The sequence below is a fragment of the Gadus morhua genome, chromosome 7, assembly GCF_902167405.1.
Source record: "Gadus morhua chromosome 7, gadMor3.0, whole genome shotgun sequence".
Lineage (NCBI taxonomy): Eukaryota > Metazoa > Chordata > Actinopteri > Gadiformes > Gadidae > Gadus > Gadus morhua.
Window position 1 is genome coordinate 19,888,587 of NC_044054.1, and position 14,592 is coordinate 19,903,178.

Below are 14,592 nucleotides of genomic sequence, written 5' to 3' on the forward strand. Positions count from 1 at the left end.
GATTGACAAGTGCGGCGTTTATTTGTGTTCAGTGTTTCAGAGGAGCATAAAATGAGGCTCAAATCCATGGCCTTCATTATGTGAGGGACGACGTAATGGGTTCCTAAAATGAAATTCATATTGATTTAGTTAATTAAGGTTTATGAAAATAAATGTTGGCCTATTTAATAATAATAATAATAATAATAATAATAATAAAAATGATGACTCAAATATCTTTGTTAGTGTAATAAATGATAATAAAAAAAAAACGCTTTATATTTCTCTGATATTAAAAACCACTTCTGAAATGTAGCTGTACAGTAAGCCACATACCTCTCGGTGGCGGTAGAAACAACAAATGAGCATATGTAGCATAGGTAAGTATGACAACACAATTCCCATTGGAATATTGATAGAGAATTTGACTTTAAATTCCAATGGATGAAAACTTGAGTTAACTATAGATGAATTCACTTTTCCCTCATTTGTTATCAAAAAGAACAAAAAAAACACAAGAAAAGCCATAAACAAATAGAGAGTTACAAAACATTGCAAAAATCAAGTAGTCCAAATATTTTTTAATAGGATGCATGAGACTCAAAAGTGATGTCCTTACATCATAGCATCATTACATATTGAAGTCAAGAAAAGCAAAACTTCCCCTGAGTGGTATTTACTATGTGCAAGGTAAGACTGGGTCACCAAATATACAGCCTATTTTCGCTTAGTTCAAGTCAATTCGCCTTTTGTGATCGCCTACTTATATCTTGAATATTAATTTCAGCCAATTGAACTCCCAAAAACCACATATTCAAGTCCCTTATTCAGGAGATTATACTTAATATAAGCATTAATTTTGTATTCTATCTATCTTGTTCAACAAAAGAAAATTCCTGCTGCATGTGATGCAGAAAGCGCTCCAAGATAATTCAGCGGTGTTTCAACATAAGATTGTGCACAAAATTTTGCTCACACACTTTTAAATTGGAATCGCGACAGGTTAAAGGAATGCATCAAATCTAAAACAAAAGGGTGTGAATTTTGCATTACAAATTAAACATGTGCATACATAATCCCACGCACTCACTCAGACACACACACAAACACGCACATGCACACACACACACACACACACACACACACACACACACACACACACACACACACACACACACACACACACACACACACACACACACACACACTCACACACACACACACACACACACACACAAACAAACACATAGTTAGACAAACCAAAACACAGAATCAAAATGGGGGAACTGCAGTCAAAACAACACGCTATAACTCATCCCTTATCTTGTCTCCCTTAGGCCGGACCATCCTGCCCATGTAGAGGATGGACTTGGTCTTGAGGTCCTTCACCAGGAATAGAAAGGGGTGGTCAGCGTAGAAGAGCTTGGGGTTCTTCAGCTTGTCCGAGCTGTAGACCGTGGGGTCGATGGGGTTCCCCTCTGTTGCCCACTCCACTGCCGAGGCGTGGAAGACGTTGGCCAGGTAGAGGTCCTTCTTCCCCGAGATGTTGGACAGGTCCGCCTTGGCCTTGTCCACGGCGTCCGTCAGACCAAGTTCTCCAAGGTGTTTCTAAAAACAAAACAGAGGACGTTCATGTAAATCCGTTTCCTCATGAGTCTATCACCGAATGAGGCGACGCAACGGTGGTCGAGCCTCTGGCCCCGCTGATGAAAGCCCTCGTGTATGAGGTATTATGATTGTTACGATCTGGGTGGCGATAGCGTTGTTATCCATGGGAACAATTAGGCTCTTCGCAAAAAGCGTCGCCAAAGATAACAAAACCAAAATATTGGTGTTGGCAACTTTACACTACACCACATAGTGCCTTTTTTATTTTTTGGATTTTGACTGACCTGCAGGTTGTGGCTGACTTCCATGCTGATTTTGGGCAGGGACACGGCCACAGCCTTCTCCTCCATCTTGGCCACCCAGGTGTCCAGCTGTTTCCCGGACAGCAGCTTCTCCACTCTCTCCAGGGGCTCCACGTGAAGGGGCATGACGAAGACCACCGAGGACTTCTTATGGGCCAGGGGAATGCTCAGCACCGTTAGCTTGTTGTCCACATCCTCGTAGTAGTCATACAGGCCTGTGGAGCGGGCACACACACACACACACACACACACACACACACACACACACACACACACACACACACACACACACACACACACACACACACACACACATAGACACACACACACACACACACACACACACACACACACACACACACACACACACACACACACACACACACACACACACACACACATACATATGCACAACATTGTCAGCTGTGCAACTATAACTACACAGTTAATATGGGTACAATATATTTGTAGTTTATAGCTAGGGATATGTCTGATATGTTGTGTCCAAGTCGACTTAAAATGTACAGACAACTCTTGCCCAGTAACTTCTGATTTCCAGCATGTTGCATGTTAACGAGATAAAGTCCATGAAAAAGTTCTCACCTGCATCATACATTTCAATGTGTTTTGTTAGTGTTTTCTGACCTGTGCGGTGCATCATCTCCACTGAAATGGTTAAGCCACGGGACGCCAAGAATACACGGCCGTCCACCATCTTCGGATGGAACTGTTCATTCCAGTGGGCTGTTTTGACAAAAAAGGACAGCTTTAAAAAGAGTAAGCATCATTCAACAATTAATAAATGCACTTTAACAACAGTTGGACATTTCTCTTCCTTGTATGATCTCACGTTTGAAAAACATAGCGTTGATGATCATCGCCCCGTCTGTCTTCTCCACGTTCTTGGCGACCTCAGGCAGTTTACCGTCCGTGGATTTGACCCCCCACTCGTTGATGGCCTTCATGGCGCTCTTCTTGTCCTTGAAGTTGATCTTGGAGTGCTCGCAGTTGTAGAGCTTCTTGCTCTTCTTCAGGAAGCTTTCGGTGAAGGTGATGGAGCTGGGCCCGTACAGGCGGCTGCGGATCTTCCAGGTGACGTTGCGGACGGCGGGGTCGCTCACCTCGCTCAGCAGCTCCCCCAGGCCCGCGTGAAGCTGCTCGTCCTTCAGCTTGTCGGCCTTCAGCAGGCTCTTCACCTGGGAGGCGGTGGAGGCCTTGCCCCCCAGGGCAACCAGGCCCAGGGCGGAGGCCACAACCACCGGGGAGATCAGGATGTTCTCCGTGTCCTTCTCCTGGGCCACGCGCTGGTACAGGCTGAAGGCCAGGCTAGCGCTGTTGTCGGCCAGCAGGGAGGCGTGGGTGCTGAGGACTTTATCCGGGGAGGCCGACGTGGCAGAGGACGCTGTGTGGGCCAGCAGGGCCAGAGCCACCAGACTGGTGACCAACATGGCTTCAGACTTCAATTGATAGCAGAGACCTGCAAGGAGACATATGGGGGATTCTCTGTTATATGTTGTGTTTGGGAAAGTAATCAGTGCTTACAGTGTGATTATATACTATAGTATAAACATAATGGTGAGATAGTAGGGGAAATTTGGATTGGTGCTGTCACTTTACTTTGTATAACTAAACATAAATGCCGTTTTCTCCCAGAAGTAAGTTGGTCTCCGGGGTTAGCATTACTAATGAGGATTAGCAATAATGTGGAAATAAGTCACAGAGCAGGCTTATATAACAGCCACGTAGGCAGCGCCAGATGCTAGGAAGACTAAACAGGGGCTAGCCGAACTGTCCGCTCACTTGGCTTAACAGACACAATTCTGTGTTGCCACAGTTACTATGTGAGGCAATGATTTTTTATATCTGTGAACTCTTTCTTCTGGTCATAGTCAAGTCCTTACACGCTTGTGAGGACAGAGAGTTATGAATAAAAGGAGTACAATTTGATCTTTAAAGCCCGAGCATTCCATTTTGAAGTTAGAATATTTTTGTGTGTTCAGATATTGCATCAGGGACTGATTAAAAAGTTATTGTAAGAATAGTTGTGACATTAGGGACACCTCTTTAGTAGCATATTTGTGAAACAGACTTGTGTATCAAGTGTTAACAAAATTACTATTATAAAAACAAGATTCAAGATTTAAGATTTAAGGCATTCTATTTATTGTAACACATGCTACACATGCATGTTACAAATGACAAAGTAAAGTTTTGCTGTGAATTGTGTATGTGGTACTTCTTCATGTCCTTGTAAGCCATTGCGTCTCGAAGGAACCTCACGTATGAATGAAGAGGGGGCTTGCTTATCCCATTGGAGGGGTGCCTCACCAATCAGCATAGTGCCAGAAGTCTAGAAGCTTCTAGGTCTAGACAGTATACGAATTATATTTTCTTTAAGTGAGCATCCTTGTTTTGCAATCATTATAACATGAATTATTCAAGATTCAAAGACATTAGTGATGCAAATAAAGTAAGTTAAGTAAAAGGCAGAAAAAGGGAGAAACATTGCAAGCATATCAAGGTAAAAAGTTCACCTCCATTATGTTATTCTATTCTTTAAATGCTGATTCTTTAAATGCTAAACTTTTAACTTTAGCTTTTAAGTTATCAATACACTAGAACGCAACACAATTAAAATACTGTAATGCTGTTTCCTGTAGACAAAGCATTTCAGTTGAAGACCATTTTTTCCACATTCCCCCTCCAACCCTGCCAAGAAAGGCTATTCCCTTTACCTTATTGTGCTCCTGCTGTAATTCACACCTAGAGGTCTTTTACCAACTGTGTGGTACAGAGTAGGTCCTCCACAAAAAGTCCACAGTCTATAGAAAAAGTTGCATTTCTGGACCTCGGCAGGAAATGGAGTGAAGAGATTTTAGAGTTCAGTCCTAGGACCACCCCTTGTATCCAGTTACTGTGGGAAAAGAATCCCCCCCCATTTCAAGGTCCTAAAGCCTGGAATATTCTGACATTTGAAAGCACTGAGCACACCAGTGTCTGGTATTTTGAAGCATTGACTTTATGAACCCTGTATTTGTACATTTGTCATTGGTAAGAATTGACATATTGAAAGTTACATTGTTTTTATGTGAGCTGTTGCCCGCTTTAAACCTTACATCGTTGTTGTGATGAGCATACTCCATTATGGTCTGTGTGCATTCGATTGTAACTAAATCAATGAACATCTTCCAAACCACGCCCTGTAGACATGTGGTAGCATGTCTTAGGATGAGTAGGCCAATGCTAATAGATGGTTACTAGACTGCTATTAGATTTCCAGTAAAGGGCTAATGTTGGCTGTTGATGTAAACTCAGAGATCTTCCATGGCTAGGTTCTTTTTGACTGTTTTTCTATTAGCGTTCTATTGAATAAAAAATCAATGCTTGGAAAAAAGCCTTCTATTCATCAGTACATGACCAGCATATTACCCCCAAATCAGTAAGTTTGTCGAGTTAAAGTCTGACCATCAACCCTCCTCTCTCTCCTCAGTCTGTTTAATTACCCCGTTGCTGCGCTGTCTGTTTGAACTGAGCCTCTAATACAGGCCGACAACTTATAAGGGGGGCTATTTATGCATGTAGCTCTTTGATGTCATCTCCATAGTGATGATCTGATGTTCTCAACCAACTCTTCTTTAGCATGAGGATAACTGAACCTCGACGTTAAGAAAAGGGAACAGTGTTACCTCATGAATGCATGCCCTCTGGGGGTTGGGGAGTGCAGGGAGTTGTTTAAGTGCATGGTTAATGCTAATGGACTTGTGACATGAATTCAGACGTAAGCTATAGGACACACGTGGGCTTCCAAGCCCCCTCAGACAGTGATGGAATGTAAAGCCAGGCTGGGACAGGGCAGGAGGGCCTTCTCATGCATGCATCTGCATGCATTCCTGCAGATGCAGGAACAACAGCAGCAGCAGCAACAGCAGCACAAAAAGGACATTACCCCAGGCTCCCTGCTGAATAACTTCTGAAATTTGAAACCGTGGGCAATGGGATCTGCCCTGGTGGATGTAGAAACCAGCAGCTTCTTTAGAAATGTACACAAATAGGTGTTTGGTTGTTCCCGACATATGCAACTCAATCAGAACAACCACAGAATAAATATATTCAGTTCTCTCTCTTTGGTTTTTACTTATACTTAAATGCACTTGGTGATTTTATTAAGGCTGATCAATAGGTTGTTGTATCTGTTTACTTTGATACGTATAATATCAGCAAGGCTATTACAATGGACAGTGTATTTTTTTCAAATGTATGATTGAGATTCACCAGATATCATTGTATATATGTATATGACAATAACAATAACAGGTTACACAGCCTTACACCTAGAATAACAGCAATACCACAAATTGTTCGTTCTATTACTTTATATTCTGTATAGACCCTTTACTTGCTTGTATATGAGGATGAAGTGTGTAGGAAGCAGGCTAGGGAGTGGTGGGAACAGACAATGGAATGTTTCCCCCTCAATGCTTGATTCTGTCCCTTTCCCCCGATGTCATGCAAGTCCGCCCCCTGCCTATTGTAAGCTGTGTTTCAAATTAAATGTGCCGGCAGGAAGAGTATAAACAAATGCATGTCCTGTTCTGCTGTTCCACTTTAAAGTTTGTAATGGTGTCAGTGCAGCTGTGGTCAACAACCGTATTAGAAAAAAACCTGAAATCAAATAATGATGCAATAAAGATGCAAATCTTTGAAACTAAATACAGCATACATAGATACAAAGAACTCCTATGTTTTCATATGGTAATTGTTGCATGGAAGTCACAAAGAGAGTGACATTTCTTTGCTATAGATATTATTAAATAAAATGTAGCCTAATACAAATCGGTGGCGCAAAATGTGTCCCTTTTAATTATTTGTATTGTTTTAATGTGCACATCAAAAGGGGATACGACTATATTTGCAGACAAAAAATGTAATGATCTGAATGAATGAAGTGAATGCATGTGAACCGTAAGCCTGGCATCGCGATACGAATTGCAAAATGCATGTCTGGAACCGCCCCATAATTTTCGATTTCCAAAGGGCGTTAACCACGGGCCTATCCAACCATAGGTCTACAACCAATCATAGTAACGAAACGGGTTAGGCAGCACTGGGCGACGAGAAAACATATTTCTTCTCAACAAAAGCTTTAGGTTTTCTGTGTTCCTTTTTTTCGTGAAAATGCACCGTCCAGTTCGTTTAATGCTCTCTCGATAGCGTAAAAAGGCAGTTCTACATCATCGGAAGCCATCTTTTGTTGTTGATGAAAACCTACTCTGCAACGTCATCGTATTTATCCTGCCTCATATCAGAAAGACGGTTGTGATTGGTCGGTCTGTCTCGCACCGGGTAGACATATTTTTGTATGGGAGGGGAAGCCAGTCCTTCTTGAGAGCAAATGAAACATCGCGATATTCGTCTGGTTCCCAGGCTGGTGACAATGGAAAAGGAAAAATGTAATATGGTGCCCTCTGCTGGGAGAAATTGAGAAGGTGTGCTGCGCAGTCAAAATAAATGCTGCTCTCTAGTGTTACTCAATGGACAAGTATTACTTGCTGACAACCCATACAGAAGTAGATCTACACAATATATTAAAAACATATGTTAAATATAATGTTACTGATAAAAACGGTATAATCTCCTGAGCCTTGAATAGCCCCCCTGTTTGAACCGTCCGTCAGTTGATCCGCGGCGTTATGTGACCCCGGGTGACACACACAGGGTGTTGGGAGGGATCTAAACAGCCTAGGGCGCGGAAGGATAGCCAGCAATAGCCTTGATAAATAGATGTTGACGCAAATTGGATATCGTTTGAAGTCCACTTAATGCAACAGGAACGGGCTGCTTAATACAACTTGTAAACGGTACTTCTACCGTCCTTTGTGGACTTGGGTGTTTGACACTACACCTGCCAACGGCCCCTGTACTGTGGAGGAGAACGCCCTCCTCCACTCACTGTGTCAGACCACAGAGATATCGCCTCTTCAAGAGCTCCACCCACGCGTGTCAGAAGGATTAACGCTGGGGCTTTTTTTTTCGCCTAACACTTTTGCAAAGTATAATAACTAGGTGCTCCTCAATACAATTCAATACGAACACATTGATTATTGAAATGTAAGCGCACATTCCTTCGTCATTCGCCGCTGTAGTTTAAATTGAGTCAACTAATGTGTTCCGTTGGATTGTTGTCACGTCGCGGCGCTGAAACTTTAGAAGACCTTTTAAATTATATTTTTAAGTTTAAACCCGGTGGAGGATTGTGTTTCGATTTGAATGGTAATGAAGAGCAAGAATTAAGCCGTTTTTAACAGCGTTCAGCAGAGACGCATTCGTGAAAATAAGGTGAGTGTGTGCGTGTATGCGTTTGTGCGTTTGTGTCTGGATGCGTGCGTGTGTATGTGTGTGTGTGTGCGTAGTTTATGGGATTACCTTCTAGTCCATCTGTGTTTCTGTCGTTTAGCATGGCCTACAGTGTTTGGTTTTGTAATGTCTGATGGATTTGTAGGTACACAGTTAACTATCAATATTAGCCTTCAGTTAATGGTTATATCTGAAAAAATTGACATATGGTGATATTTTATACCTTGTCTTTCCAACGTATTGATCCATCCATCAACCATCATTCCTTCAGGCTAACTTATCAATCAGTCCTAATGGGTGTTTATTTTCACATCCAATCAATCCAATCGCACATAAATACATAGGCTACATTACCTTAGTTTGGAAAGCTAACAGAAATAGGCAAAAATGCATTTTAAGGTTCAATTTACTGGATCTAGTCTACTGTAACCATGGTAACATAATTATGGCTAGGGAGGTCATGCAACCCCAATATATAAAAATCGGAAGAAAAGCCTTCATAACTATTCATAGGGATAAGGTTGTAACTTCAGTTTAATGGCATTAATGACATTAAATAAATTATACTCTGATTGGCTGATGGTTTTGTATTGTATGTGGAAAGTCCATTCTTAAAATTGTATTGGTAGATTACATACATTTTCTGATCTATCTTAGTTATAAGTGACTTTGCTTACAACCATTTCAGACATTGTAAAGTTGCTTTCAACATCACATATGCCTATCTTATCCATCACCTTCGCTCTTAAGTAATTTGTGCACAACAGTCAATCATCTTGCTGATGATGTGCAGACAGGGTCAAGTATAATCACAGCAAGGGTTAAAACTTGATAAATTAATTTTGTAACACCATATCATGTATCAACTCCACACCCAATTTCAAAGAGCCAGACCTCTCAAATGGGCTTTACAATCTTTTGATTTATCGAAGAAAATATAACCAGGTGATTAGAAACTGTTGAAAATGTGTGAAGGTGGTAAAAATATTCTCTCCATGATGCTTAGCACACAGTGCCAGAGCAAAGAGTGCCAGGAAAATGTTCATTCAACCCATAATGAATGAATGATTACTCCTTTATATATATACTTTTATGACGCAATGAATGAAGGGAAGAACCCAGAAAAAGGTGGCAATGATAAATATTATAAGCTAATTATAGAATGTGACATTTGCTCTGTGGGCTAAAGCCATTTACAAATGAGATGGCTGGGGTTTAATGGATCATTAAAATATTAACAAAGGCGGTCACATTAGTCACCGGAAACATGGAGATTTCTGGAGATGAACCAAATCGTACATTCTATTTTGGTAAGGCAGCGCTGCAAGTTCTGGCAGATGAGATGGGTTGAACAGGAGGAAAGCTGAACCAATGACGAGATGGAGGTGCGATCGGTAGCTGGAACCTGAAGAGACCGAAGGGTTCTGTTCGATAGGCTCAACCTTTCTCACAGGATGAAGTGTTGTGATTACTGATATCCTAAATGAATCGAGCAAAACTTTTCTCCTCCTCACAAGTATGGTCTTCCTTGCATATGCAAATTGAGGCTAATGAAAAGCATGTTGAAAAGCATATTACAACAATTTTTGGCAGGCAGCTCATCCACTACCACACTGGGAGCATCCAGTGATCCTTGCGAACCGTGCCATGGGATCTTTAGTGACTGACCACAGGACGCCAGGGCCTCAGTTTAACATGTGAAGACTGGTCTTCATGTCATTTTTAATTTGTTAATATAATACATTGTTTTTAATCTATAGAGGGAGGGTTTTGTGTCTTAGGCAGGTGCTTCAAATGCCCCGGTTTCGGTTGCTTTGTCTTATCAGATGTTTTCCCCATGCTCCCTGAAATTACTGAATCGCAAGGAAAAGCAAAAAGGATCCCTTTTTTTAATGTTTTGCTGTGCGTCTTTGGGCAGCCACAGCTATACTTACCACCAGCATAGGTAAGAATCTATTTTGAATGTTTTATTGGGAATTGTACATGAAGATAAACACCAGGACAGCCTTTCCCTTGAGAGTTTCAAAATAAATACACATCTAAGCCGATTGACAGGGTTTCAATTGATCAGCAAAATATGCAAGATTTACTATAGGTTTTGTCTTCCAACTTTCTTCCATGGATTTTCTGCCACAGAAGTAAGAACTATAGTGATGTATATTTGAGCTGATACCCTCTCGCTGATTGTGGTAATGACACAGAACCACTGTTGTTGGTTCTATTTAACGGACGGGAAGTGGCCGCATGAAAATTTGTCTTTCGTTCTTTGGTTGGTTGGGTCCCGCTGCCGCAGCAGCCTATTCATTGGTCTCCTCTTGCAAAACTCATCTTGGAAAAGGATATTTCATTTCCTTATCGGTTATTCATTTTGATTTATGAATGATCGTAACACCAACTTCGCTCAGCAGTCTTGGGGGATTCCAATTAGTGGTTTCCGTGTTAGACGCTGAGTCAAGCTTATCACTGCGATACATTACATGGATTTATTCTTCCTGATTGAAATGATTCATGTCGCCACATTGTTCACACATCCCAGCATTTATTGTGCCAGCCATAGTCTTCCCTCAAATTGTCTTCAATGTCATTCATCAATGGTTTATAACCCGACAGACCCTGTATAAATGGGATTGCTGTCATTTATTTAAGCTGTAAATCACAGTTATCAATTACTCTTCCCTAATATGTTTTGTATCTGCCATTTAAAGGTTGCCATCTTATTATTGTGGAATCATCAAACGAAAATCAACCTCTTGGGATGATTGTATAGAATAAAGCGTTGGTTTTTCTTTAATTTCAATGCTATTGCATCTGTTGAAAAAAAGGATCTCTTCTCGTTTCCTTATATTACCTGAAGGAGTGAACATTTACTTTAATTCTGGAAGTCTGTGTTTGCTAGCGAGGGGACTCTTTGACCCACATAGGCCCATCGGAGTTGACAGGGGCTGGGTCTCTGCTTAGACAGCTGCTCCAACGTTTTTTTTGTTTTTTTGGCCATTATGGCTCTATCTTTTTATCAAGTCAATCCAGCTTCTTCATGTTTTCTTGAAGAAGGTTGAAATGTTAAGTAACTGACTTCTTTATAAACCAGGCTGGAGCAAATCACAAATTCCTTGAATTGACTGTCTGTCTCTGTCAGTTGATGTACTTCCAAAGGTTGATTGTTTAGATGAGCTGCACAAGTTAAGGCTACAACAAACTTGCCATCTCCAGAAGAACTAGATTTTCTCAATTCAAAACGGCAACGTTCTTCTTCAGGAATAGTTGTTTTTCACCAGGGGAAACTTGTGGGATTATCTCTCCTCCCATGGTCATTTTTGTTCTTGCCGCCATGGTAACCGGCATTTTCTCCAGGCTGGCCTTTCTCTACGCCTGCACCGCTGCCCGTCTAGCAACTCTTCTGGGGTTCTTAAACCCTGCAGATAGTGACTGACTGGCTCTGCGTGGACAGTAGAACTTATTATTTTCATAGGTTGAAAATGCCAAGAGATGTCAGACATGCTAAATAGAAGGTTGCCTATGCCTCTTTTATTGCAGCTGCTGCTACCCAAAACAAGGCTCGGGGCAGTCCACCTATTCATTTAGATTTTCATAATAATATGAAGAGATATTGTGATATGACTTAAAAGATATATATTGGAAGAGCAACTGCATGGTAAACAATGTTCATGTGATACCTTGAAGTCCAGGGTAGAGGCAGGGCAAAGAAAACATGCTGGACTGTTCTTCGGAGGCCTACATTTTGACACACGAATATGAGGAAAGGCATGTGTCGAAGACAGAGAAACATTTTTCTCTGTTTGTGTTTAATCACGTGTACAACACTCAAAATAATAAAGGGAGAAACTTCAAAACAAGCTGTTAAGCTCATACACTGGCTCTTTATTGTTACTTTTTTGAAAATATGATGCAGACCAATTAGGTAGGTCAACAATTTTCAATAAGACCAATAGATGAACAGTTTTATTTGACAGTTGATCAATCTATACCTTGATAAGGCAGAAAACTCAACAACATCATATCATGTCCTTCAAATGATATTTGCAACGTTTAGAAGTTTCTGTAATCTACCAATTTCTTCCCCAAGGGTTCCCTGTCTCGGGATTTGGAGTCCATCTTTGACAGAATAGGTTATGTAATTAACCACTTTCCTTTCCTTGGGGTTCCCTATCCTGTTTGGGATGCTTACTGGACTGTCCTGTCAGGGATTCTGAGGCCTCCTTTGTGTGGGAACAGTTTTTATAATTAACTGATTTTTCCCCCCCGAGTTCCCTTTTCCTGTGTGGGAATGTAAGGGAATAATTTTTGCATTCAACCATTTCCTTACCCTAGCATTCCCTGTCTTCTTTGTGGGTTTTGGAGTCCATCTTTGTGAGGGCATCGTTTTTGTAACGTAATGGTTTTCTTTCCTCCAGAGTTGCCTGTCCTGTGTGGGATGCTACTGGACTGGTGGCAGGTCGAGGCTGAAGGAGCATGGTGAAACACCAACCCTTGCAGGTCTATGAGAAGCAGGTGTTTGTGTCTTTTGTGACCGGAATCTACGGTTGCCGCTGGAAACGCTACCAACGCTCCCACGATGACAGCTCTAAGGTGAGAGAGTGAATCCAGATATAGGTACAGCTGTAGAGATGGTTAGGGAGAGAGTTGGGTTCAGTGAGGTTGGTTTTATGACCTTTTCTGTTACGATGGAAACTAAAGTTGTAAACTTTACACTGGACAAATATTGGTATATATAGTCAAAAGGATACTTTTTCTATTACATTCATATGTCTCCTCTACTAACCTCCCCTTTCTGATATCTATAGCCTCTTTGCACTCCTCTGTCCATTTATTTTTTTAGAAACTTGGTGGAACATAATTGTTTGTTTTGGTTGGTCCAATTTTGAGTCGCTGGTGACTCACTTGTGAGTCACTTCAGATTCAAGAGTCTGCTAAATAAATAACCAAATGTAGATTTACACTACAGCTCCTCAGATTGACCAAATGAAAAGATATCAAAAGCAAAGTACTTGGGCCTCCTCCCATCCACTCCAGGTGCACCATGCCTGCACCATTGTTCCTTCATGTCTTCGCAAGCCAATATTTGAGCTAATTTAAGTTTATTTACATTGAAGAGTGGAGAAAGCAGCTTTACCTTAGTGGCGTGGAGAAAGCTAAGCCCCTGTGTCAAATTCAAGAGGGACGTGTGTGAAGTCCTGATTATGTGCCTTTTAACTCAAGTAATTGTTAATCGGACACGTCGTGCAGGTTTAGAGTGTTGGGATAGCAGATCCAGGAATTATTGGATATAAGATGTTAACCACTTTACCTTTTTTCTTATTAACTAATATACAGTAAATATATATTTTGTTCTAACCGTGTTATGCAGCAGCCACATCGTAGCCCTGAATTATACAAAAGTCTAGAATCTAAAGGGTATGGTAAGTGTCAACAGAGTGGCATTAAGCCTGCGTAGAGAAACTAATGTTGCTGGCCATGTAGGTCCTTTATCTTACACGAGGCCAGGGTAAATCTGCATCATACTGTTGAATCCTGTTCACCTTTTGGAATATTTGAAGAATTTTCCATTTGTTTGGCTCTGTAAGCGCCCTAAAATAGGTCAGTCTTTGTCAAAGGAAGAACAGATCTGGACCAAGGCTCCGCCTGCCCACACAACCAAAAAGCGTTGCTATGAAGCGAGGCATTATTCAGCTCGGGTGAAAATCTAGATTTCAATTATTAGAAATGTGTGCAGGTCTCTTGTAAGAAGGTGGTGGCAGGCATTTTTACAACCCTCTGCCCGTAAATTTCCAAGAGAACTAACTATTTTCTCCCAAGTGTACTGAAAGACTGGGCACTATCTTTATCAGGCCCATTCAATGGTAGAGCACTATTGATGGGACATGACAGTAGTATAATCAGTGGAGTGTTGGGTTTTTCTCCAGGCCAGATGTCCAGCTGTGTTCAGACTGGGCATGCAGTACCAAACCCACCGTCAATCAGTTCTCTAAATACAAAGCGGGTCTGGCCCGGGATGACTCCATTCACCCAATGTGTGTCCCGGGCACTGATGATGTGTTAGGAGTAAAATGTCTGACTGCACTAGTGCCTCACGCTCTCTCTTTGTCATTTAAGGTATTGGCAGCCTTTTGTTGTATTAAACAGTTATAAAATAAATCTTAAATTCAAAGAAAGGGTTCAATTGATAAAATACATCTTTCCTTGAATAGTTATATTTCAGTCCTTTTTTAGACTTTAATCATAAATAAAACATGTGACGGCCTCTCTCTTTCTGTCCGCTGCTGCTTTGCCTATATGTGCATGGAGCCAGTGGGCGGAGCTATGAGGGTCGTTAGCTGATGTGGTGCACCTG

General features: G+C 41.4%; 3 protein-coding genes across 3 annotated transcripts in view; 1 reads left to right on the top strand and 2 right to left on the bottom strand.

Moving 5' to 3' along the window:
* Nucleotides 1-152, bottom strand: part of acer3 (alkaline ceramidase 3) — a 9,428-nt gene extending 9,276 nt beyond the window's left edge. The window contains exon 1 of the mRNA XM_030362298.1: nucleotides 1-152. This exon is cut by the window's left edge and continues 264 nt beyond it. The gene's annotated coding sequence lies outside the window, so the exon portion shown is untranslated.
* A 388-nt stretch (nucleotides 153-540) lies between these two features.
* Nucleotides 541-4,794, bottom strand: serpinh1a (serpin peptidase inhibitor, clade H (heat shock protein 47), member 1a). The gene is made up of 5 exons (XM_030362297.1): nucleotides 4,625-4,794; nucleotides 2,740-3,366; nucleotides 2,535-2,633; nucleotides 1,872-2,104; nucleotides 541-1,587 (listed from the first exon to the last, which is right to left on the bottom strand). The coding sequence occupies exons 2-5, from the start codon at nucleotides 3,335-3,337 to the stop codon at nucleotides 1,285-1,287; spliced, it is 1,233 nt and encodes a 410-aa protein (XP_030218157.1). The 5' UTR covers nucleotides 3,338-3,366; nucleotides 4,625-4,794; the 3' UTR covers nucleotides 541-1,284.
* Nucleotides 4,795-7,623: 2,829 nt separating this feature from the next.
* gdpd5a (glycerophosphodiester phosphodiesterase domain containing 5a) overlaps nucleotides 7,624-14,592 on the top strand; it is a gene marked incomplete in the record, with an annotated part of 16,985 nt that continues 10,016 nt past the window's right edge. Inside the window, 2 exon segments of the mRNA XM_030362281.1 lie at nucleotides 7,624-8,225; nucleotides 12,656-12,830. Of these exon segments, the coding sequence (XP_030218141.1) occupies nucleotides 12,714-12,830 (117 nt within the window).